At 58.8% G+C, this 19,774-nt stretch overlaps 1 protein-coding gene across 18 annotated transcripts; it reads left to right on the top strand.

Annotated features, from left to right (window-relative positions):
• Positions 1 to 472: 472 nt before the first annotated feature.
• Positions 473 to 19,762, top strand: USP19 (ubiquitin specific peptidase 19). 18 transcript variants are annotated; one of them, XR_014934806.1, is made up of 27 exons: positions 473 to 565; positions 3,240 to 3,484; positions 5,087 to 5,143; positions 6,260 to 6,388; positions 6,954 to 7,087; positions 7,408 to 7,815; positions 8,116 to 8,383; positions 8,523 to 8,679; positions 8,782 to 8,853; positions 9,311 to 9,426; positions 9,702 to 9,916; positions 10,183 to 10,384; positions 10,467 to 10,600; positions 10,752 to 10,910; positions 11,011 to 11,121; positions 11,234 to 11,344; positions 11,502 to 11,603; positions 11,961 to 12,101; positions 12,349 to 12,467; positions 12,702 to 12,839; positions 12,951 to 13,315; positions 13,990 to 14,100; positions 14,589 to 14,805; positions 15,107 to 15,259; positions 15,345 to 15,504; positions 15,581 to 15,759; positions 19,512 to 19,762. XR_014934806.1 is itself a non-coding variant. In XM_015875287.3 (27 exons), the coding sequence occupies exons 2-27, from the start codon at positions 3,376 to 3,378 to the stop codon at positions 19,650 to 19,652; spliced, it is 4,206 nt and encodes a 1,401-aa protein (XP_015730773.2). In that variant the 5' UTR covers positions 473 to 565; positions 3,240 to 3,375; the 3' UTR covers positions 19,653 to 19,762. The 18 variants fall into 18 exon arrangements, 12 of the variants coding, with proteins under 12 accessions (XP_015730773.2, XP_015730772.2, XP_015730769.2 ...); XR_014934809.1 differs by lacking the exon at positions 19,512 to 19,762 and adding an exon at positions 17,359 to 17,564; XR_014934807.1 differs by lacking the exon at positions 19,512 to 19,762 and adding an exon at positions 17,341 to 17,564.
• The last annotated feature ends 12 nt before the right edge of the window (positions 19,763 to 19,774 follow it).

Genomic DNA, 19,774 nt, shown 5'->3' with positions numbered 1-19,774 from the left:
TGCCGCCATGTGGGTACAGGGCCATAGGGCGGCGGGGCTGGGGCACAGGGGGCACGGGGCGAGACGAGGGCTGACAGGAACAGGCTGCCCAGGGAGGCTGTGGATGCCCCGTCCTTGGAGGTGTTCAAGGCCAGGTTGGACGGGGCCCTGGGCAACCTGATCTAGTAAAGGTGTATGTTTGGTGGCCCTGCCAGGCAGGGGGGTTGGAACTACATGATCCTTGAGGTCCCTTCCAACCCGGGTCATACTGTGATCTGTGATTCTGTGACACGGCGGGAGGCGGCAGGCCCGGGGCGGAGCAGGCCCGGCCCGGTACCGCGGGTACGCCCCGGCTGGGCGCGGCTCGGTGCCGTCCCGCCGTGGTTTCCATGGCGTAACGGGCCGTGAGAACAGCGGGGGCCGAACCGGAGACCGGGCCCGGCGCGCGTCACGTGACCTAAGCACGCTCTCGCGTCACGTGGGCCGCTCCGCCGGCTTCCGGAAGTGCGTCACGGGCTCGGGCCTGTCTCCGTTGTGGGCCCGCTCGGAACTTCGCACCGGGGCAGCGCGGAGCGGCGGCCGGGCCGTGAGTGCGGGGCGGGCGGCGGCGGCCGGGACCGAGCCGGGCTCGGGGGGGCGCGGGGCGGGCGGCGCCATCCCCCCCCACTGCGAGCCGGTCTGAGCCTAGGCCGCCGGGCACGGCCCGAGGCTGCCGCCGGCATCGCGACGGGCTCCGCCTCCTCCTGCCTTGGGCCCGGCGGCGATGCTCGGCGGGGAGCGCCGTGCACGGGAGGCCGCACCGAGCGGCTACGGGATCGACCTGCGGCTGGGGCGTGGGACGGGGCCGGGCCTCGGGTCTGTGAGCCCGCGGGTGGATGAGAGCGGCGGATACCGGGAGCGGCCGTTCGCACGAGGGGAGCGTTGCCGCCGGCCGGGCTGGGTGTGATGGGGCGGGGGAAGGAACGAGATGAGCGGGGCGGGCGGCCCCACTTCTCACCGCCTCGAGGGGCGGGGGTCGGGGCTCGAGGCCGGGGCTGTTTCCCTGCCAAGTGCTGGATGCGGCTCCAGCATCTGGGGCGACCCGCGTCCCGCTGTGCTCGTCCTGCTGTCAGTGTCTGAACGCTGACCGGCCCCGCGGTGGGAACAGCTGGCCGTGCTGCACAACCGCGTGCCGTTGTTTCTGTGTTCACACGTTGCTGGGGCTACTACAGGGTGTTTGTGCAGCCTCAGGACGAGCTGGGCTGTGGAGCTGATTCAGGTTGAAGCAAACTCAGCCATCCAGGCTCCGGTCTGCACGGCTTCTTGATCCGATGCACCCTGCAGCACGTGGGTGCTCACACTGACACAAACCCTGAGAGGAAGGAGAAGCACCTCCTCTTATAACCATGTTTGCCGTACTTGAAGTGCTCAGCACTGCGGCTCAGACACCCACCCTGTGCCTCTCAAAGATTCAGCCCTGGTATTACCTCCCTCAGTACCAGCCCCCTGGGAGCAGCAGCAGCTATAATGCTGTGCCCCGGACAGCTGGCTGATGAATGCCCCATTACCACGCATTTCCTGCTTGTGGAGAGGGGAAGAGTCCAGGATTAGAATAAACCAGTGAGAGTAACTCTTTATCTTGCAGTTGGCTCAAACCCGGAGGCACCCACAATGGCCTGAGGCTGCGATCAGGATTCTGGCAGCCAAAATCAGGCGGAGTCCCAGCCCCGCTCAGTTCCTGCCAGCTGTTAGGTGGAACCGGTGGCTGCAGACCCACGGAAGCCAAGCCCCAGCAGGCAGGGGAGTGCCCAGCTTCCTTGGCAGAGCAGCTGCAAACATGCCTGTCCTCCTCATTCCATAGGACCCTACTCAGAGCTCCCTGTCTCCTTTGTCTTGGTGCTGCCCCTTTGGATGCAGTGTGGCCTGGCCTGGCCATGGGTAGAGCTGTATCTGCTTTTCATTTCCTGCTCCTGTGGGAATTTCCCGCTGGAGACAAAGGGAATTCATCAAGCACAGCTTGCCCACGTTTGCCAAGCTTTGCAGCAGTGCCCAATATAATACAATCAACAGCTCAGAACTGGTGCTGCTGCTGTTCCACATCTGCTCTCTTCCCTCTGGGGGTGACTGCAGGGTCCTGCCCAGAATTCCTTTCCCGTGTTGACTGGGGCCTCCCTGGTGTGGGTCCCGTGCTGGGCAGTCGGAGGCACTTGAGCTTTCCATTCTGTTCTGTTGGTTCTTGGTGTCTGAGGCAGGTTGGCCTGATGAAGTGGTTTCTGTGTGGGCTTTGCCATGGGGCTGGGCCTGCTGCTGCATAAAGGGTACCAGCACTTTTGCCATGGAGTCCACTGCATTTTGTGGTCATTGGTTGCCACAAGCATTCCTTGAACACAGATGTGCTGTCACTGCTCAGCCTGAACTGGTGCTATCCATGAAGATGTCCTACCCCTGACAGTGTCCGAGAAGAGCTATCAGGTCTTTGCTGGTGCAAGGGTGACAGGGTGATGTGTGGCTCCAGGAGAGCCAGGAACAGCTGTGGGGACTGTGGGGCCAAGATGCCGTTGAGCTCAAGGAAGCCGTTTTCAGCAGGTTGTGCCAGTTGTTCTCTCTTCTGAACATCTCAGGGCAGAACTGAGACCATCTGCAGCCCTTAGGCTGGTGGCTCCCTGCCCTGGCCTGGGTGGCAGTGGGAGGCCATGCCCAGCTTCCCCAGCACTGGGAACAGGGGTGTCCTGTTTCCAGCCTGGCCCTGCTGGCGCTGTCTGTAAATCAGCGAGATGAATATGCAAGGTGCCGCTGTTCTGGTGGGTGGAGGGAGGAGCTTCCCTCGTGCCAGGGAGCTCTGCTTTCTGCTGTCACGGGAGCCTCTCCCAGGCCTTCTGCTTCTCCTGCTGCTTCCTTCTTAGGGTGTTTCTCTCTCTCTTCCATCCTCTTACATGGAGTGCTGTTTTGATTGCTGACCTGCCTGGTGCCCTGTGCTGTGGGGCTGGCTTGTGTGGGCTAGGGACGTTGCTTTGCTCCTCTTCATTCTGCCTTTGGGTATTATTAGAGCCAGCAGAGGTTCTGGGTGGTGCAGTGTGCGCCATGAGTGTGACAGTTGCATTCCAGGTTTATGTGTCTTGGGAGCCCATGCTTTTGCCTGTTGTAAGGGCTGAGAGGGTTTCCCATAAAGGCTGCAGGGAAGGTCATGTGAGGGCATTGGGAGCGTGGGGGCAGTAGCTCCTGGTGCTGTTGGACTTTCTCCATCCACTCCTCCTGCCATGCTTGCTCTCTCTTCTCTTTAGGCCACTAGTTCCTTGCCAGAGAGTTTGAGCACAGAGAGTCGCCAAGATAGCTGGGCCAGGAAGAAAACGTCGCACCCCTGACCCAGACTCCATTACCGACCCTGGTGGGCCGTTTGTGTCATCCAAACGGCTGAAAATGTCCAGCAGCACCAATGCCCCCGGCCAGAGGAGAGTGTCTCGGGGCTTGGATGATGCCACCAACAAGAAGAAGCAGAAGGATCGAGCCAACCAGGAGAGCAAGGAAGGTGAGAAGCCCCAGGCGGTGCCACAGGGAGAAGGCCCAGCAGGATGGTTTCTTGGCCCCGAGGGTGGGAGCCTTGCAGCCATCTGTTGCAGGATAAGCAGATTTAACTAATCGCTTCCTGTGGCTGATTGTAAACCATGCAGTGGGATCTTCTTTGGCACAGTGTCCTCCCTGGACCTGTAACCTCCTTTCTTTTGTGCTGCCTGTCCCCAGGGATGTGAGGAAGGTGGGGCCCATTCCTTGGTTAGTTTAAGCCTGACCCTGCTCACGGCTCCTGTTTCCAGTCACTGCTGTCATCTGGGCTGAGCTACCTGACCCAGGGGAAGTAGGATCAAAGCCTGCAGGTGCTTTTGCAGCCGGACAAACTTTTGTCTTTCAGCCTGCATGCTGCGGGCTGGTACTGGAGGTGCTGACAGCACCCACAGGGTGCAGGGCCTGTGGATGGGGCTGTTGCTTCACCTCTTGCACCAGGGGGAGGTGTGGCTCGAGTGAGATATTGCTCTGCAGTAATTCCCTCCACAGCCATTGTGTATCTGGTGACACAAACGTAGCTTCAGGTGCAGGCTGCCATGCTGGGCAGGGAGTACCTGCAGGCAGGAGGCAGACACAGCTTCCTGCTCCTGCAGCACAGTGTCCCTGGCAAACTGCTTGATTTCTGTGCCTGCTCTGTGCTGGCTGTTGTAACCTGAAAATAACACAGCCTTTTGTAGGCCAAGGTGAAATAGCACTTACTGATGTCTGCACTTGGAACGATAGGCTGCACTCCCCAGCGCAAAACACCAAGACACAGAGTGGCTTTGCTGCACCTTTGTGCCTGTGACTGCAACACTCCACAGATATTCCCTGCTGTTCTGTGGTCTGTTGAGGAGGGCAGCTCACAGTCCTGTAAGCTCTCTGAAATGGAACCCACAGTTCCTTTTGCCACTGGTTCTTTGCTTCAGGACAAGGTGCTGCTGCACCGACGCCTTTGCCTAGCACAGCACATCTCCCTGTGGGGGTGGAGCTGACCCTGAGATGTTTCTGGCTCTTGGAGGTAATCCTGCAGGGAGCAGGGATTAGGTGTCAGGTCAGTTTGGTCCCCTGGTCTGATCTGGAAGGAAGTTTTATCTCTGGCAGGTTGCACAGTGATGGGAATGTTAAAGTGCAGCTGGGCTGCCTGGTTCTCTTGTTACAGCAAAATTGGTTTTAGCGCAACCTAACATCAGGTTCTCAGTGTAAGATCAAGACAGAGCCTCTCCTATGTGGGTAGAGGCTGGGAGCTAGCAGAGACTTGGCATACTGAGTGGGGCACACAGCCCAGTTACCACAAGCTCCACAGTGATTCAGGCCTTGAAGCAGCACTGTCTTTCTGGTGCATCAGTGTTGTTTTGCTTTCACTGCTGAACTGGGGTGAGGAGCACATCCCGGATTCTGGCTTGTTCTGCTGTGGAAAAACTCAAGGCAGCAAGGGGGTGGGAGAAAGCAGAGGGAAATGAGCAGCACATACACAAAAGTCTGGGCAGAAGTTTGGTGATATATACAGTTTTGGATGTTGGAGCACCAGCCTGTGCTCTGAGGTGACTGAATGAGAGACCCACCTGTGCTCTGCTTCTCTGCCCACCAGTGTCTCGCCCTGAATTCGAGCAGGCTGAGACCTCCCAGGAGAGGGACTTGGAGGAGGGTAAGTGGAGGTGTGCCCTAGCTGCCAGTGCATGGCCACCGAGCACCCCCGCAAGGGGTCTGAAGCTCTTGCCTTGTCATCCTGTGCTCTGGCAATCAATGGAACTAACCCGAGTGCTCCCTTGCCCTTGTGCTCCTCTTTAACAGGGTGCAGCCTTCCCAGGAAATGTTACACATGGCTGGGAACTACCCTCTGCAAGGGAGGGGTTCAAGGCACGTGGCAGACTGCTTCTGTCCCAGGTGTCACAGTGCCTATGAGCACAGTCCTGGGATATCTTGCTGCTGGCATCCTCTTGCTTGTTCTGTAGCAGGAAGCCTTCCATGCTGGGAAGATCTCAGGCCATGTCACCCATCAGGTGCTGGTTGGTTTCTGCCTTGGCTGCAGGTCCTCACTTTGAGAACAGATGGACTAAAATCCCAGCGTAGCTGAGAAAGTAGAAGTAAACCAATTGGAAATTAAGGAAACATCAGTTTTTTTCCCATGAAGATTTTAGGATGCTGCATGGGCAGACCTAGAGCCTGTTGGACACCTGATGGGATTCTGTCTGCCATGGCTTGACACTACTGCTGTGTTTTTCCCCTTGATAAGATGTTCATGCCAGGCTGGCTGACCCACCTGTGTTTCAGCTGTGTTAACTGTGCTTACCTGGCAGGAGTACAGTGCTCTTGGTGACTATAGCTGAGCTACTTGTTTTGCATATGCAAAAGGGAAGTGGCAATTTCTGGTTGTGGTCAGAGTCCACTTGTATCCCCCAGAGTAATTCTGTGGCTTCCTTGTTCACTGGGAAAGCAGCAATTGCTTTGTAGCTGGCAGGAGCCACCCTTTCTTTCCAGCCCCGCTGCTGCACGTGACTGGGCCAAGCCTTTCTGCCTCATGATCTCTCTGGTTCCCACTGGGATTCACCTGACCTGCTGCAACCTGCTGCTCAAGTCCTTGTTTGTGACTTGATACGAGTAGATTACAATTGTTTTTCATTCACTGCTATGAGCTGTGTCCTCTGTCCTGATGTCCTCAACCAGATGTGTGTTTGGGCTCACACTCCTCAGCTCAGATGTGAGCACTGTGGCCACACACTCTGGCTGGACAAGTGGCTGATGCTTCCCTTCCTCTTCCTAGAGCTGCTGCTGGACTGGAAGCAGAATGCTGATGAGATCATTGTCAAGCTGAACTTGGGAAGTGGATCTCTGAAGGTGGAGGACGTGGATACTTTTTTCACCGATACTGACTGTGTGATCAAACTACCAGGTACAGGGAATGGAGTGACTGCTGCAAATGTTTCTCCAGCAGGGCTTGGCATGCCTGTGGACTGGATGTGGGACTGATCCAGACGAGCATAAAACTTTTCCTTCAGAGGCAATGCCCCGCTGTCAGCTGGCACAGCTTCAGCCAGCAGGCCAGGCTGATACGAGGGCAGTGTAAAAGAAGAAGGGTGTATGGCTGGGGAGGGTGGGAGCTGGCTTTTCCCTGCCAAGTGAACAGGTGCCCACTGCTGTGCTGGATGCATCACTGCTCTGCCCTTTGGGATGATTGAGTCGGTGCTGGGTATCCCTTGCAGAAGTGTCCATGCCCCTGAGGGCAGGGAGACCCAGCACCTTCCCTCTGGGAAGGAGGCCAGCCAGATGTACAAAGCAAACTCAATGAAGCTGGCATCATCCTGAAAGTTCGTGGGATGTGGTGGCAGCCTGCCTGCAGCCTCTTTGGCTCTCAGACAAGAGCTCTCCTGGCCCCTGAGGCAGGTGAGGGAGGGCTATGGGTAGAGTATATTGATGCCTGCTGCACTGCCTGAGGTTCCACCCCCCTTTTCTTGCAGATGGGCGCCAGTGGAGCTGTCAGTTCTATGAGGAGATTGAGGGCTCCTGCAGCAAGATACAGTGCAAAAAGGGAAATTTTCTGCAGCTTGTGCTTCAGAAGAAGATCCCGCTCCACACCTGGTCTTCGCTTCTGGTGAGGGCGAGGGGACCTCTACCTTTCAGGCAACTGTATGGAGCCTGGCAGAGTTGGGTGAGGGTTTCACTCCCTGCTCTAGAGCTGCCCCGACCCAGGGAGCATCTTAGGACACATCTTGCATCCCCAGGCTGCATGAGGGCATTGAGCCAAGGGAGGGCATGTTGTCATGTCCCTGTCCTTCCTGCCACAGCCTCTGGGTTCTGGAACAGAACCTTGGCGTGCCCCGGGAAGGGGGAGTAAGGGTGAGGGGCTGGTAGAGAGCAAGACAGGTACTGCTTCCTGGCTGTGTTCCCACTGTGCTGCACTACTTTTCACAGAAGAGAAAGAAAGATGGATCCAAAGAGCTGGGCAAAGGGGCCATGTGCTGGGAGAACGGGAAGGAGAAGGCTGCTTCTGCAGAACTGGCCCCTGAAGAACCACGGACTGAAAGCACTGAGCTTCCAAGAACCCGCAGAGAGCCCTCCAACCCCAAGCGTGCTCAGGGAAGAAGCGAGGCCCTGGGAGGGAAAAGCCCAGCCAGCCCAGGGACACAGAGTGGCCCCAGCGCCAAGCGGGCAGTATACCTCAAAGTGGCTCCAACTGAAGAGGAGCCAAATACCAGAGTCACCGGGAGCGTGGAGCCCGGCAAAGGGCATGGCGGGAGGTCAGGCAGCCGTCGCAATGGCAGAGCCAGCCAGGGTGATGGGCCTACAGCCCTGACTGACCTCGCACCACCACTAGAGAAGGTATGTTGCTATGGAATGAGATGGGTTCCTGGACCCTTGGTGGTGCTGAAGGCTGGTGTGGGCCTAGCTGGGAGAAAGGGTGGGTGAAATATAAGCTAGGACTTGGGAATGAATGCTACAGGTGCAAGGAGCCTTCAGTTGCTGGGCTGAGGCTGTAGTGCTAAGGGTGCTAAGACAGGGGTGTGTGGGTTATGTGGGACTGTCCCTTCTTGGCTGACAGCAGCAGGCTGTGGAGAAGTGTTGAACTGGTGGCACAAGGGGTCAAATTATCTCTTTTTCACTATCATTCTGTCTTGAAAGGCTGTGATTATGGCCAAGGAGACTGTTCCTGTGGAGATGCCACCACTTGCTGCTACCACAGAGGTGTTCCCCCACTGTGTTGCCACCTGTGTAGAGAAAAGAGTCCTGCAGCCAGGCAGCCCTGTTGAAGCCTCACGGGGCCGGGAGAGTGCACCAGTCTTGGGAGAGAGCTCTAAAGCCATCCCATCAGCCACACGTCCCCTAGGCAGAGATGGAGAGAAGAGGGACTGGTCCAAGGATGATGTGGCTCTGGAAGCAGCAGCTGATGGTGAGTGGCCCAGGGGTCAGTATCTATAGACTGGCATGGCTGGGAAAGTTCCTCTGCTCAGGACCTCTCCTTGGCCAACCTGCAGTGCTGCCTTGGAGTGCAGTGAAGGTGATCTCTGCTCATGTCTTTCCTTGCTCAGAGCCAGAGCCTCTTGTGAGCCTGACCTTTGTCAAGTATGACTCATATGAGAAGGGCAATGACCTGGTGGTGGTGCACGTTTATGTGAAGGAGATTCATAAGGAGACTTCCAAGGTTTTCTTCCGGGAGCAAGACTTCACACTGGTGTTCCAGACAAGGTACAAATGCACTTTTGAATGGAATCAAGCTGATGCAAAGCTTTTGGCTGTTGCCAGGCTACTTTATTCACCTTTTCTCACTTGTTCCTTATTTCTTTGCAGTGACATAAACTTCCTTCGCCTCCATCCTGGCTGTGGGCCCCACACAGTGTTCCGGTGGCAGGTGAAGCTCAGGTATGGCTTCCATCCTGCCTGCTTATACTGAGATGAGGAAGCTGAGAGCAGGAGCCAGTTCCAGGACATACTGATTTCTGCACCTGAGTGTCTCCATCACACCATACTGTTCTAACACCACAGTCCTGGGATGGTTGCAGAGAATAAAACTCCATTATCTGCAGTCTTTCCCCAGCCTGATCTAGAGCTCTTGGGGGTGGAGCCAGACCAGGCTGCGTGTGCTTTAGCTGAGACATCCCACTAGATTGGGCATATGAACCAGGCAGAATGGATCTCCCAGAAGGCAGGTCCCCTGTGTGCTCAGTGTGGCTAGACTTGAGGGCATTTGTACTGCTTTGTGGAGCCCCCCCTCAGGGTCGATGCCAGTTGGGAAACTGTGGCCCTGCCTTGCAGACTTCAGCATCTCTGAGGCTGCTGGGGAGGCTGGAATGATCCTCACTTTCTGTGTGTTTTGCAGGAACCTTATTGAGCCAGACCAGTGCACATACAACTTCACAGCATCTCGCATTGATGTCTGCTTGAAGAAACGCCATAGCCAGCGCTGGGGAGGGCTGGAGGCTCCAGCCACACGAGGTCTGCACCCTGCCTTCTTTCTGTCTTGACTGCCTGCTTGTACCTAGTGCCTTCCTTGCCACCTGCAGTGTCTGGAAGGCACTGGGTCTTCTGGAATGGGATCATGGGGAGGGAGGGTTGTGGGGCAGGCAATCCGGTCACTCAGGAAAGGCACTGCTGCTCACCTTCCTGCACTGGAAGGTGGGAGTAGGCAAGATGCTGAGCAAACAGCTCAGCCCCACCGTGGGCAGTGCACGGTGCTGCTAACCACAGGCCCACTCTTCCCCCTTTTTAAGGTGCAGTGGGTGGTGCAAAGGTTGCCATGCCTACAGGCCCTACCCCTCTGGATAAGACCCCTCCAGGCAGTAACCAGCACCCCCTGTCCAGCAAAGAGGAGGCCCGAACCAGTGAGAAAGAGAAGCCACGTGTCGAGGATGGGAGTCTGGATGGTGTGGCAGCCCGTACAGCCCAAGAGCACGTGGCAGTGAAGCAAGAGCCGCACATCCCCTCGGTGAGTGGAGCTATACTGTGTTTGACCTGGCTGTGGGGGGAAGTGGGGATCAACTTGTCCCTCTGGTTGGGCTTCACCTCCTTTGGTGCTGCTGTGGGGTCTGGCAGACTGTTCCTGGGGGAGGAGTTGGCATAGCTGGCAGAACTGGGGACAGCAGTTGTTCTGGTGGATGATGGCTTCAGCCCAGCCCTGTATGAGGTGTGGCTTGGATGTTTCCAGAGACCCCCGAGTACACAGCACCATCACACCTAGTTTTGCTTTGGCAGCCCAAACCAACTTGTATGGTGCCACCGATGACACACAGCCCAGTGAGCACTGAGAGTGTAGAAGATGATGAGGATGAAGATGAGAAGAAGAAGGTGTGCCTGCCTGGCTTCACGGGGCTGGTGAATCTGGGCAATACCTGCTTCATGAACAGTGTCATCCAGTCACTGTCCAACACCCGGGAGCTGCGTGACTACTTCCATGGTGAGCACATGCCTGGAGCTCAGCAAAGCCCTGTCACTCTGTGCAGCCAGCAGCCACCCTCACTCTCTTTCATCTCTTACAGATCGATCCTTTGAGTCTGAAATCAACTACAACAACCCCCTTGGGACAGGGGGACGCTTGGCCATTGGCTTTGCTATGCTACTGAGAGCGCTGTGGAAAGGCACACACCATGCTTTTCAGCCCTCTAAATTGAAGGTAGGTACCAATGTTCTGTGGGAGCTGCTGCATTGTCCTCAGCTGTGGGTCTCAGCATTTCTCTGTGCTGCTCTGCTGCTTTGGGTGCAGCCAGGCTTTGAGTATGGGGCAAGCAGTGTTGCTGGTGGGCTGAAGACTGTGCTTCCCACAGGCAATTGTGGCCAGCAAGGCCAGCCAGTTCACTGGCTATGCCCAGCACGATGCTCAAGAGTTTATGGCCTTTCTGCTTGATGGCCTGCATGAAGATCTCAATCGCATCCAGAACAAACCCTACACAGAAACTGTTGACTCAGACGGGAGGCCTGATGAGGTGAGGATGTCTGTCTCCAAGGCTATTGTGAGCACTGGCTGCTACAGAGCAACCCTGGCCCATGTGATTTAGTGCAGTGCTGAGCCCTTTCTCTCCGCAGGTGGTAGCTGAGGAGGCCTGGCAGCGACACAAGATGAGGAATGATTCCTTCATTGTGGACCTATTCCAGGGCCAGTACAAATCCAAGTTGGTGTGCCCAGTCTGTTCCAAGGTAGAGCAGCCCTGTTGGCTGTGCCCCTGGATCTCCAGTCTGTTGAGACTGTTGCCTTGCTGATCTCAGACATAAACAATTCCCAATATTGAGTGGGCTCTCTCGTCTGCAGGTGTCCATCACCTTTGATCCCTTCCTGTACCTCCCAGTCCCCCTCCCGCAAAAGCAGAAGGTGCTGACTGTCTACTACTTTGCAAAGGAGCCGCACAAGAAACCCATCAAGGTAAAGGACACTAATTACTTTGGGGAGGTAGCCTGAGGGGGCTCTTGGAGGTGCCATAGGCAGCTGGTCCTGTGCAAGTGGGCTGTGAACCTTGTGTTAAGCCAGGGCCTGCATGCCCTAATGTGGCATTACTAATGTGGCACTTACACTGTGGCAGTTCCTCGTGAGTATCAGCAAGGAAAACTCCAGTGCCATGGAAGTACTCGACTCGGTGGCCCACAGTGTGCATGTGAAACCAGACAACCTGCGCCTAGCAGAGGTGAGAATGCTAAAACTGACCACCAAGCTGTGGGCTGCTTGTGTGGGTGCCCCTGGGTCCCACAGTTGTGCTGAACACATTGCCACTAGCAGCCTCTTGTCCATGGGGTGAGTTTTGTCCGTGGGTAGTAGTGTCACACACGAGGTGCTGCCAGGGAGAATCCTGCTCAAGTGAGCTGGGCCTCTGCAGCGCAGCAGGCAGAGATACCAGGTCATGATGGTGGGCAGAGCACACCATCACTGTGATGCTACTGCTTCCACAGCTCACTATGTGGCTTCCTCAGGAGAGGAAAAGTTGGACAGCCCTCTGAGCACAAGGCAGCCCTCACACAGTCCTGTTCCACTGCTTTCCCGGCAGGTAATCAAGAATCGCTTCCAACGCATGTTCTTGCCGTCCCAGTCTCTGGACACAGTCTCTCCCACAGACCTGCTGCTCTGCTTCGAGGTGCTGTCCACAGAGCTGGCCAAAGAGCGGGTTGTGGAGCTGCAGGTCCAGCAGGTAAGCAGCAGGGATTGAGACTGCCAGGAGGCTGAGCGGGATGGGGAGAGCAGTGCTAGCTTGCACAAGTCTGGCATACTGGCTGATGTGTGCCCAGCACATGGCCCTGGTAGCACTCTGCCTGCAGAAAAGGGCTGCCCATCCTGGTGAATGACTTCTACCATGGGCAGGAAGCACAGGGGTTTGACAAGGCTACCTTATCCTGCCCAGGTGCCTTGCCATGCCCAATGGGTTCTTTCTCCTGCAGCGCCCACAGGTACCTAGTGTCCCTGTCGCCAAGTGTGCAGCCTGCCAGAAGAAGCAGCTGTCAGAAGAAGAGAAGCTTAGGCGCTGCACGAGGTGCTATCGAGTCGGTTACTGCAACGTGTGAGTTGGCTTGGTGCCTCACAGGGAGGGAGGGTCTCCAGCTGTGAAGGGTTGAGCGGGAGCACTCAGCCCACTGGGAGGAGGTGGGATGGGCTTGGCCTTTGGGAAGGAGCCAGTCTGGCTTGCAGCACTCCTCTTGTCCCAGACACACCTCTTGAGCACCACCAAACTCCTGCTGAGGTCTTGCCTGTTTGTTTGCAGGCACTGGGTTCACTGGGGCTCTATGTGTTACAGGACGTGTCAGAAGACACACTGGCCAGACCACAAGGCTTTGTGCCGCCCTGAGAACATCGGTTTCCCCTTCCTCATCAGTGTGCCGGAATCCCGCCTCACTTACGCCCGCCTGGCGCAGCTGCTGGAGGGCTACGCAAGGTGAGGGTGCAGGGAAGGGAGGTGCTTCTGTCACAGCAGCAAGCACAGCCAGGAGCTGAGCTGAGCCCAGCCCTGTACCTGGCCTGCTGTAACTGTCCAATTCTTGCTCAGGTACTCGGTCAGCGTGTTTCAGCCTCCTTTCCAGCTGGGACGGATGTCACCAGAGCAGGGGCTTCAGCCTCTGCTCCTAGACAAGCTGGAGCCCCTGGCCAAAGGCAGCTGTGCCGCCGCCACCTCTGCTCCTGAGCTGGGGGACGGGGACAGGGCTTCTGGCCTCCTGCAGGAGCCTCCCCTCTCACCAGCTGTGCCTGAGCTGCACCCGGAGATTAGTGACACTGGCACTGTTCGGAGCAAGGTCCTGGCTGCCAGGAGTTCCCTGCTGAGCTTGGATTCGGGCTTCTCTGAGCACATGGATTCGCAGGGTGACAGCTGTTGCGAGAAAGAGCCCTCCTACGAGAGAGCCCTCAAACCAGAAGGTAGGAGGTGCTGCGGTGCTAACCCTGTCTGTGCCAGGAGCCCAGGCAGCCCCCAGCAAGGCAGGGAGCAGTTTTCCCTCGTTGGCATCACCTCTCGCCCACAGTGTCTGTTTTCCCCACCCGGCTCGGTCTGGAGACCCCTTTGGATAAATGGGGAGCTCTGGGAGCCATGTTTTAGAAGTGCAGCCCCACCTGAAATGCCTAACAGCCCACGCTCTGCCCTGCCCTGGCAGGGCCTGTGTAACAGAGCAAAGACCTGACTTGGAAAGAGTCTGGGCTGCTGGAGGGGTGGGGAGGCAGGGGTTGGCAGAAGCCTTGAGTCTCGTGGGAGGGCAGAGCCCAGTGCTGAGCCCTTCGGGGCTGTGAGCGCAATGTTTCCCTCGCTCTGACTCAGCTGCACAGGAGCAGCCTCTTGCACTCGGGCGCCCAGCTGTCACGTTTCCAGACACTTGTCTCAGGATGGCAGCAATGTGCAGTGAAGGGGCAAGGCAGGCAGAGGAGCGCAGCTTGCCAGGGGCAGGCGTCTGCTAAAAATAGTCAAGGACACTGGGCACGTGGTTGTGTCCCTGCAAGGCCGTAGCATGTGAGATGGGGGTGGGGGCACTGCAAATTCTTGGCCCCTACGCAGGGCAAACAGGCAGTGCCACTAAAGATATGTCCCTGCCTGTCCACAGCTGCCATCCCTGGGTACCAGCACACTCCAGACTCGCTGAGCGCCCGTGCCACGCAGTTCTACATCAACAAGATCGATGCTGCCAACAAAGAGTATAAGCTGGAAGATAAAGGTGAGCCTGGAGCCCTGGGGAGATCCAGTTTCATCCCTCGTGGCCTTTAGCAGAGAGTGGATCTATCTGGCCAGGGTGTAAGAGGCTCCTAGGGCCAGAGCAAGCCCAGGTATGCCATCAGCCCCAGGCTGTGCAGCAAAAGCTGTGTCTGGTGTGGGAGGGCAGGGCTGCACTGTGCAGAGCTCGTGCCTGTTCCTTGGAAGCTCTTCTCAAGCTCCTACTCCCCTGAGCAAATAAACCGGTTCCTTTCGACCTCCCACACTCAAAGAGGAGCAGAGATCTGTGTGGCTGGATCACCTCCTATCTGAATAGATGCTGTTTTTATTCCCTTTGGGGCGGAGAACCTAGCTTCGGCAGTGGGGGTGTGTGGCAGGACCACTCGCACCTTCTTGGCTGTGCTGTGTTAAAACTGGGCTGGGCAAGACTGCTCCTAGTCTAGTCCGGGTGGGCTTGGGGGTCAGCTGGCTGAGGTGTGTGCCCCTTTGCAGGTGACACCCCCTTGGAGCTGACGGATGACTGTTCCCTTGCCCTGGTGTGGAAGAACAATGAGCGCCTCAAGGAATTTGTATTGGTGGAGTCCAAGGATCTGGAGTGCGTGGAGGATCCGAGCTCAGCCAGTGAAGCAGCCCGAGCTGGCCACTTCACCCTGGAGCAGTGCCTCAATCTCTTCACCAAGCCTGAAGTCCTGGCCCCAGAGGAAGCGTGGTGAGGAAGGCGACGTGGCGGGTTCCAGCCTGCAGGCGCAGGCAGCAGCGGGGGTTTCCCGGGAGCTGCCTGGTCCTGCCTGACATTTCTCCCGGCAGCCGGGAGTGCTGGGGAAAGGGGCCAGAAGCCAGCAGGGAGCAGTGCCAGCACTCTGCGGGGCTGTGCTGTCCTGCCTCTGGCAGGGAGGCCGAGACCTCCTGTCTCCTCTGCCACATCCATACGTCGGGGGAGCTTAGGGCTGGGCTGGGCTCAGAAACCCAGGGCTCTCTACATGCTGGTAATGAACACATACTTTTCCCAGGTACTGCCCCAAGTGCAAACAGCACCGCGAGGCCTCCAAGCAGTTGATGCTGTGGCGCCTGCCCAACGTCCTCATCATCCAGCTCAAGCGCTTCTCCTTCCGCAGCTTTATTTGGAGGGACAAGATCAATGATATGGTTGACTTCCCTGTCCGGTGAGAGCTCAGGGGATGGATTGCTGGGGATAGTACTGCTTGTGCTGCCCGGCTGATCCCTGACCAGCCCTGTGTCTGTCCTCAGGAGCCTGGACCTAAGCAAATTCTGCATCGGCCGGAAGGGTGAGCAACAGCTGCCTATGTATGACCTGTATGCTGTAATCAATCACTATGGAGGCATGATTGGCGGGCACTACACGGCATATGCCCGCCTGCCCAACGACAAGAACAGCCAGCGCAGTGACGTGGGTGAGGATCCGCCGCCCTCCCCTCCCCTGCAGCTGTGGACGGTCTCCTTGCTTAACCCTTCTTTCCTCTCAGGCTGGCGGCTCTTCGATGACAGCACAGTCACCACTGTGGACGAGAGCCAGGTGGTAACCAGATACGCATATGTCCTCTTCTACCGCCGGAGGAACTCTCCTGTGGAGAGACCTCTGCCAGGGCACCCCCCAGACCACCGAGCCGAGCGCACCCCCTCTGCTGAAGCTGCTGCCAGTCAGGTGAGAGCTTGTGTCCCTTCCAGTATTGGAGCCACAGAGCCCTGAAATATGCATGTGCCCACCTGCTGGACCCCATGGAGCCTAGCACCGCTGCGGTGCTGTGCCAGCTCTCTTTGAGACCAAAGAGCGTGCACCAGCTGGGCTTTGGGGTCTGCCTTGCCCTGTTCTGGCTGTGAGCTCGGAACAGTCTTGTCGCTAAAGGGTGGTGGGAGAGCTGGTTCCAGCCGCTGGGCTGGGAGTGCTGGTGGGAGGGCACAGAGCTGCAGGGGCAGGAGGGGGCTGTGCCCTGCTGGGCTCTGCACTGAGGAAGGCTGAGAACGGTGGAATGGGAGCTGGCTGTGGCAGGAGGCACGGCCTCCTGGGGACAGGGTGGGGATGTTTTCTGCTCTGGCCCAGGATGGGGCTGCTCCAGTTGCAGAAAAGGTGAATGCAAGTACTGAGCCAGAGGCCTGTGAGCTGCGGGATGCTGATGGGGAACTGCCCAGAGCACACTGTGCTGCTGGAAGGGTGAGAAGGGTGTGCTGACAGAAAGAGTGCTTTCAGCACTCATCAGTAGGGCACGGTTGGACTGATCTTTGCAGAAGTGTCAGAAAGAAAGGCCTGGGCTGGTGGTGTAGCAAATCACCTGCCTGCCAGGCTCCCCTGGGTCCGCTCTGTGCTGGCCTTGTTGGATCTGAGGACAGTGCTTGGCTGTGGCACAGCTGAACACGTGTGCCCCATAGGGACGTTGTGGTTGGCTATCCAAGCTGTTCTGGCTCACGTGGGCTGGGTGTCCTGGCTCTGCCTTCTCTGCTGGGGGACGGTGCTGCTCCTATCACAAGGGTGTGTGTGCTGAGCAGCCACAGGAAGGCTGCTCCACTTGTCCTGTGCTGGCTGTGGGATCCCTGCCGTGCTGGGGACCGCTGTGTGCCCTGCAGCACCTGGCCTCGCTGCATCCCCGGGGTTCATTGCGACCTCAGCAGCACTGTGTCCTGCACAGTGATGGGATGTGTTGGATCTCACTGGGGCTGAGTGGTCTCCAAGTGCCTGGAATCACCTGCATCCTCCAGAGACCCGGTGTCCTGATTGGCTGCCCTGCGTGATCACCGGCACAGGGAAGGGCTGGGCTGTGACCGGCTGCCTGCAGATAATCCTCTTGGAAGCTGAGCTGTGATTGGCTCTCAAAGGATCCCAACCCACCAAAGGAGAGCTGGGACTGGTTGTGCTGCGACCGTGCCTCCTTCTCCTGCCATGCAAGCTGCCTCTGAATTGGCATCATCTGAGCAATCGCATTGGGATCACCAGACTTGAGCTGTGATGGGCTGCTACCCGCCCCCTCACCCGCATGGATCCGTCAGTGCCACGGAATCGACTGCAGAGGGATCCAGCCGCTGGCTCCTGCAAAGACACTGCTCCTGTTGCATCACCTGCACCCACCAGAGCAGCCTGAGGAGCTGTGGGGGCGGGTGTGACCGTGCTGCATGGGGAGGTGGGCTGGTGGGGCACGGGACTGGGCTCGCAGGCGGCCGCCTGCCCCGGGGGATGGCGAGGGGTGTTGCCAGTTGTGTTCTCCAAGTGCTGACGCAGGTTTCCACATCGCAGGCTTCTCTGATCTGGCAGGAACTGGAGGCTGAAGAACAAGAGCTGCAGCTCGAGGCTCCCCAAAGGCCTGCAAGAAACTCCTGGAGGCCCCGTGGCCAGAAGAGGAGTCCGGGTACCCCCCAACACCCAGACGAAGGCTGCGTCAAATACTTCATCCTGGCCACCACGGCCGCAATCGTGGCTCTCTTCCTGAATGTGTTCTACCCGCTCATCTACCAAACCCGCTGGAGATAGGTGTGGGCACACAGCCATTGCAGAGCAGGGCTGCCGGGGCACGCGCCGTGCCAGAATGCTGCACCACGAAGACGTCAGAGCTGCCAGGTGGCCCGACAGAACCCTGCGGGCAGCAGGACAGAACCCTGTGGGAAGGACACGCCTGCTGCGGGCACCAATGCTCTCGGAGGGAAGCTTGGGGCTGTCGGCTCCTGTCTGTCTGCTCTGGCATCCCCTATGCCAGCTGGCAGGGCTGCGTGGCCGGCCCCCAGCGTTGCCAGGGCACAGCCCAGAACCAGCATCCCCTCAGCCCGCCCTCGCCCTGGCTGCCTGCTTGGATCGGGGCTGGCCCCAGTGGTACATGCTGCTCAGGAAAGGACGGTGCCGCTGCCACTGGGAACATCCTGGCAACAAGCAGAGCCCTGCCCGGAGCCTGTTGTGAGAGCAGGATGCCCTGACACGATCGCTGGTCCCACTGCTCCCTGCTTTGGGAGCCTCACGTTCTAAAGAGCCGGCAGAAGCTGTATCCCTCTAGGCCAGCATCATCTCCTGTGCTGGGACTGGATGACTTGTCACCGTGTGCTTTGCACTTCCTTGCTCAGTCGGGGGCCTTGGCCTCAGTACTGCTCCTCACCCTGGGGCATGGAAGAGCAGCACCCAGGCAGACTGTGCTGGGGCACACACAGCACTCCCTGAACTGTCCCTGTCTGCATCTGGAAATCCCAATTTACAATGGGATGGGTCTGGGGGAGCACGAGGCAGCACCTCACTGGGGGACTGGCGTGGGCTTGGGGAGCAGCAGGAAGGAGCTGGGCTGCAGGAGGCCCGTGGGAGGTTGTGCTGGCAGCGTCGCTCTCCTGCACGTTGCGGCGTGTGCCAATAAAGGCAGGTTTTCCAAAGAGCTGCAGCACCTTCTCCTGTGTGACAGGACCGTGGCAGCAGCCAGAGGCTCTGCAGCCGAGCCTGCTCCAGTGCAAAGGGCAGCTGGATGGAGTGTGCCTGCCCTGCCCCTGAGCTGGTCTCACAGCACAGCTGGCACTGAGGTGCTGCCCTGTGCTCAGCTGGGTGCAGGCTGAGCTCTGGTTGTGCCGAGGGGCCCCAGGTGTGGCAACAGCCGTGGCACGTGCTGGGTGCCCGGCGGGCCTGGCAGCTCACAGCACTGCCTGGCTGGGGCAAGGCCTGTAGCTGCAGCGGTGCGTGACATTGAGACGTGTTGCCCTTGGCTGAGCGAGGCTCGGGCTGCTCGGGAGTGTTTGGGTTTGAGAGGTGACTTCAGAGCCCTGTGACTTCCTTTTCCGTCTCCGCTGCCGTCCTGCCGGCAGTGCCCTTGTGTGTGTCAGGAAGGATGCTCAGTGGGAACGGTCGGGGCCCCATCAGCGCTGGGAGGCTGGAGCGGGGCAGTGCAGCCCCTGGAGTCCCCCCACCTCCCCCCCATCCCTGTCCTCGTACAGCTGTGCTGCCCGGCCCTTATCCCTGCACACGGGTCCCAGCCCGGTGCTCCCCGCCGTCGGGACGTTCCTGCCCTGGAACAGTCGCCTCATTGTCTGCGGTCTGGGGCCCCCACGCGCCCACGGCGCTGCCCTCGTGGGGCTGAGTCAGCGCCCGGCGCCTGCGGGGTGACCTCTGCTCCGCCTGGCGCTGCCGCCCCGGGCTCGAGGCCACGCACCGCTCCCTGCACCTGCCTCAACCGCAGGTGACGGTTCCGTCCCGTGCTGCCGCTCCCGCCCCGCGGACCCGGACCGAACGCAGCGGCCCGTGGCGGCGGTGCGGGACGGGACGGCGCGTAGCGGCGATGCTGAGCGTGCCGCAGCCCGGCTGCAGCGCTCGAGCAGGTCGGGGCCGTGTGCGGGGCCGCTCCGGGCTCGTTGCTTTCCAGCCGGGGCCTTTCCCGGGAGCGGAGTGGGAGTAGAGCGGTATGCAGCGTCGTGCACTGTCTCACGGCCGCCTTCTGCTTGCAGGGACTGACTGCGGTGCCGTTCGGATCCGGCCTGGCCCCCGAAGGAGCCCCGCCGCTGGCTGCGGAAGGTCTCCCCGAGCGCTTCGCCAGCCCCGCCGAGCGCCCGGCGCCGTCCTACAGCAGCATGGAAGAAGTCGATTAGAGCAGCGCGGGCACCCGCCATGGGGCTGCGGGCCGGGCTGGGCACCGGGACGGGTGGGGGGCGGGCACGGGTCGGGGTTTGTCCTGCTCTCATTAAACTTGCTGAACTCCGCTCGTCTCTGC

This window comes from Coturnix japonica, chromosome 15 (assembly GCF_054131305.1).
Source record: "Coturnix japonica strain WE chromosome 15, WE-NBRP24, whole genome shotgun sequence".
Lineage (NCBI taxonomy): Eukaryota > Metazoa > Chordata > Aves > Galliformes > Phasianidae > Coturnix > Coturnix japonica.
Note: the sequence above shows the minus strand (reverse complement) of the source record. Positions and strands in the feature narration are given on the sequence as shown.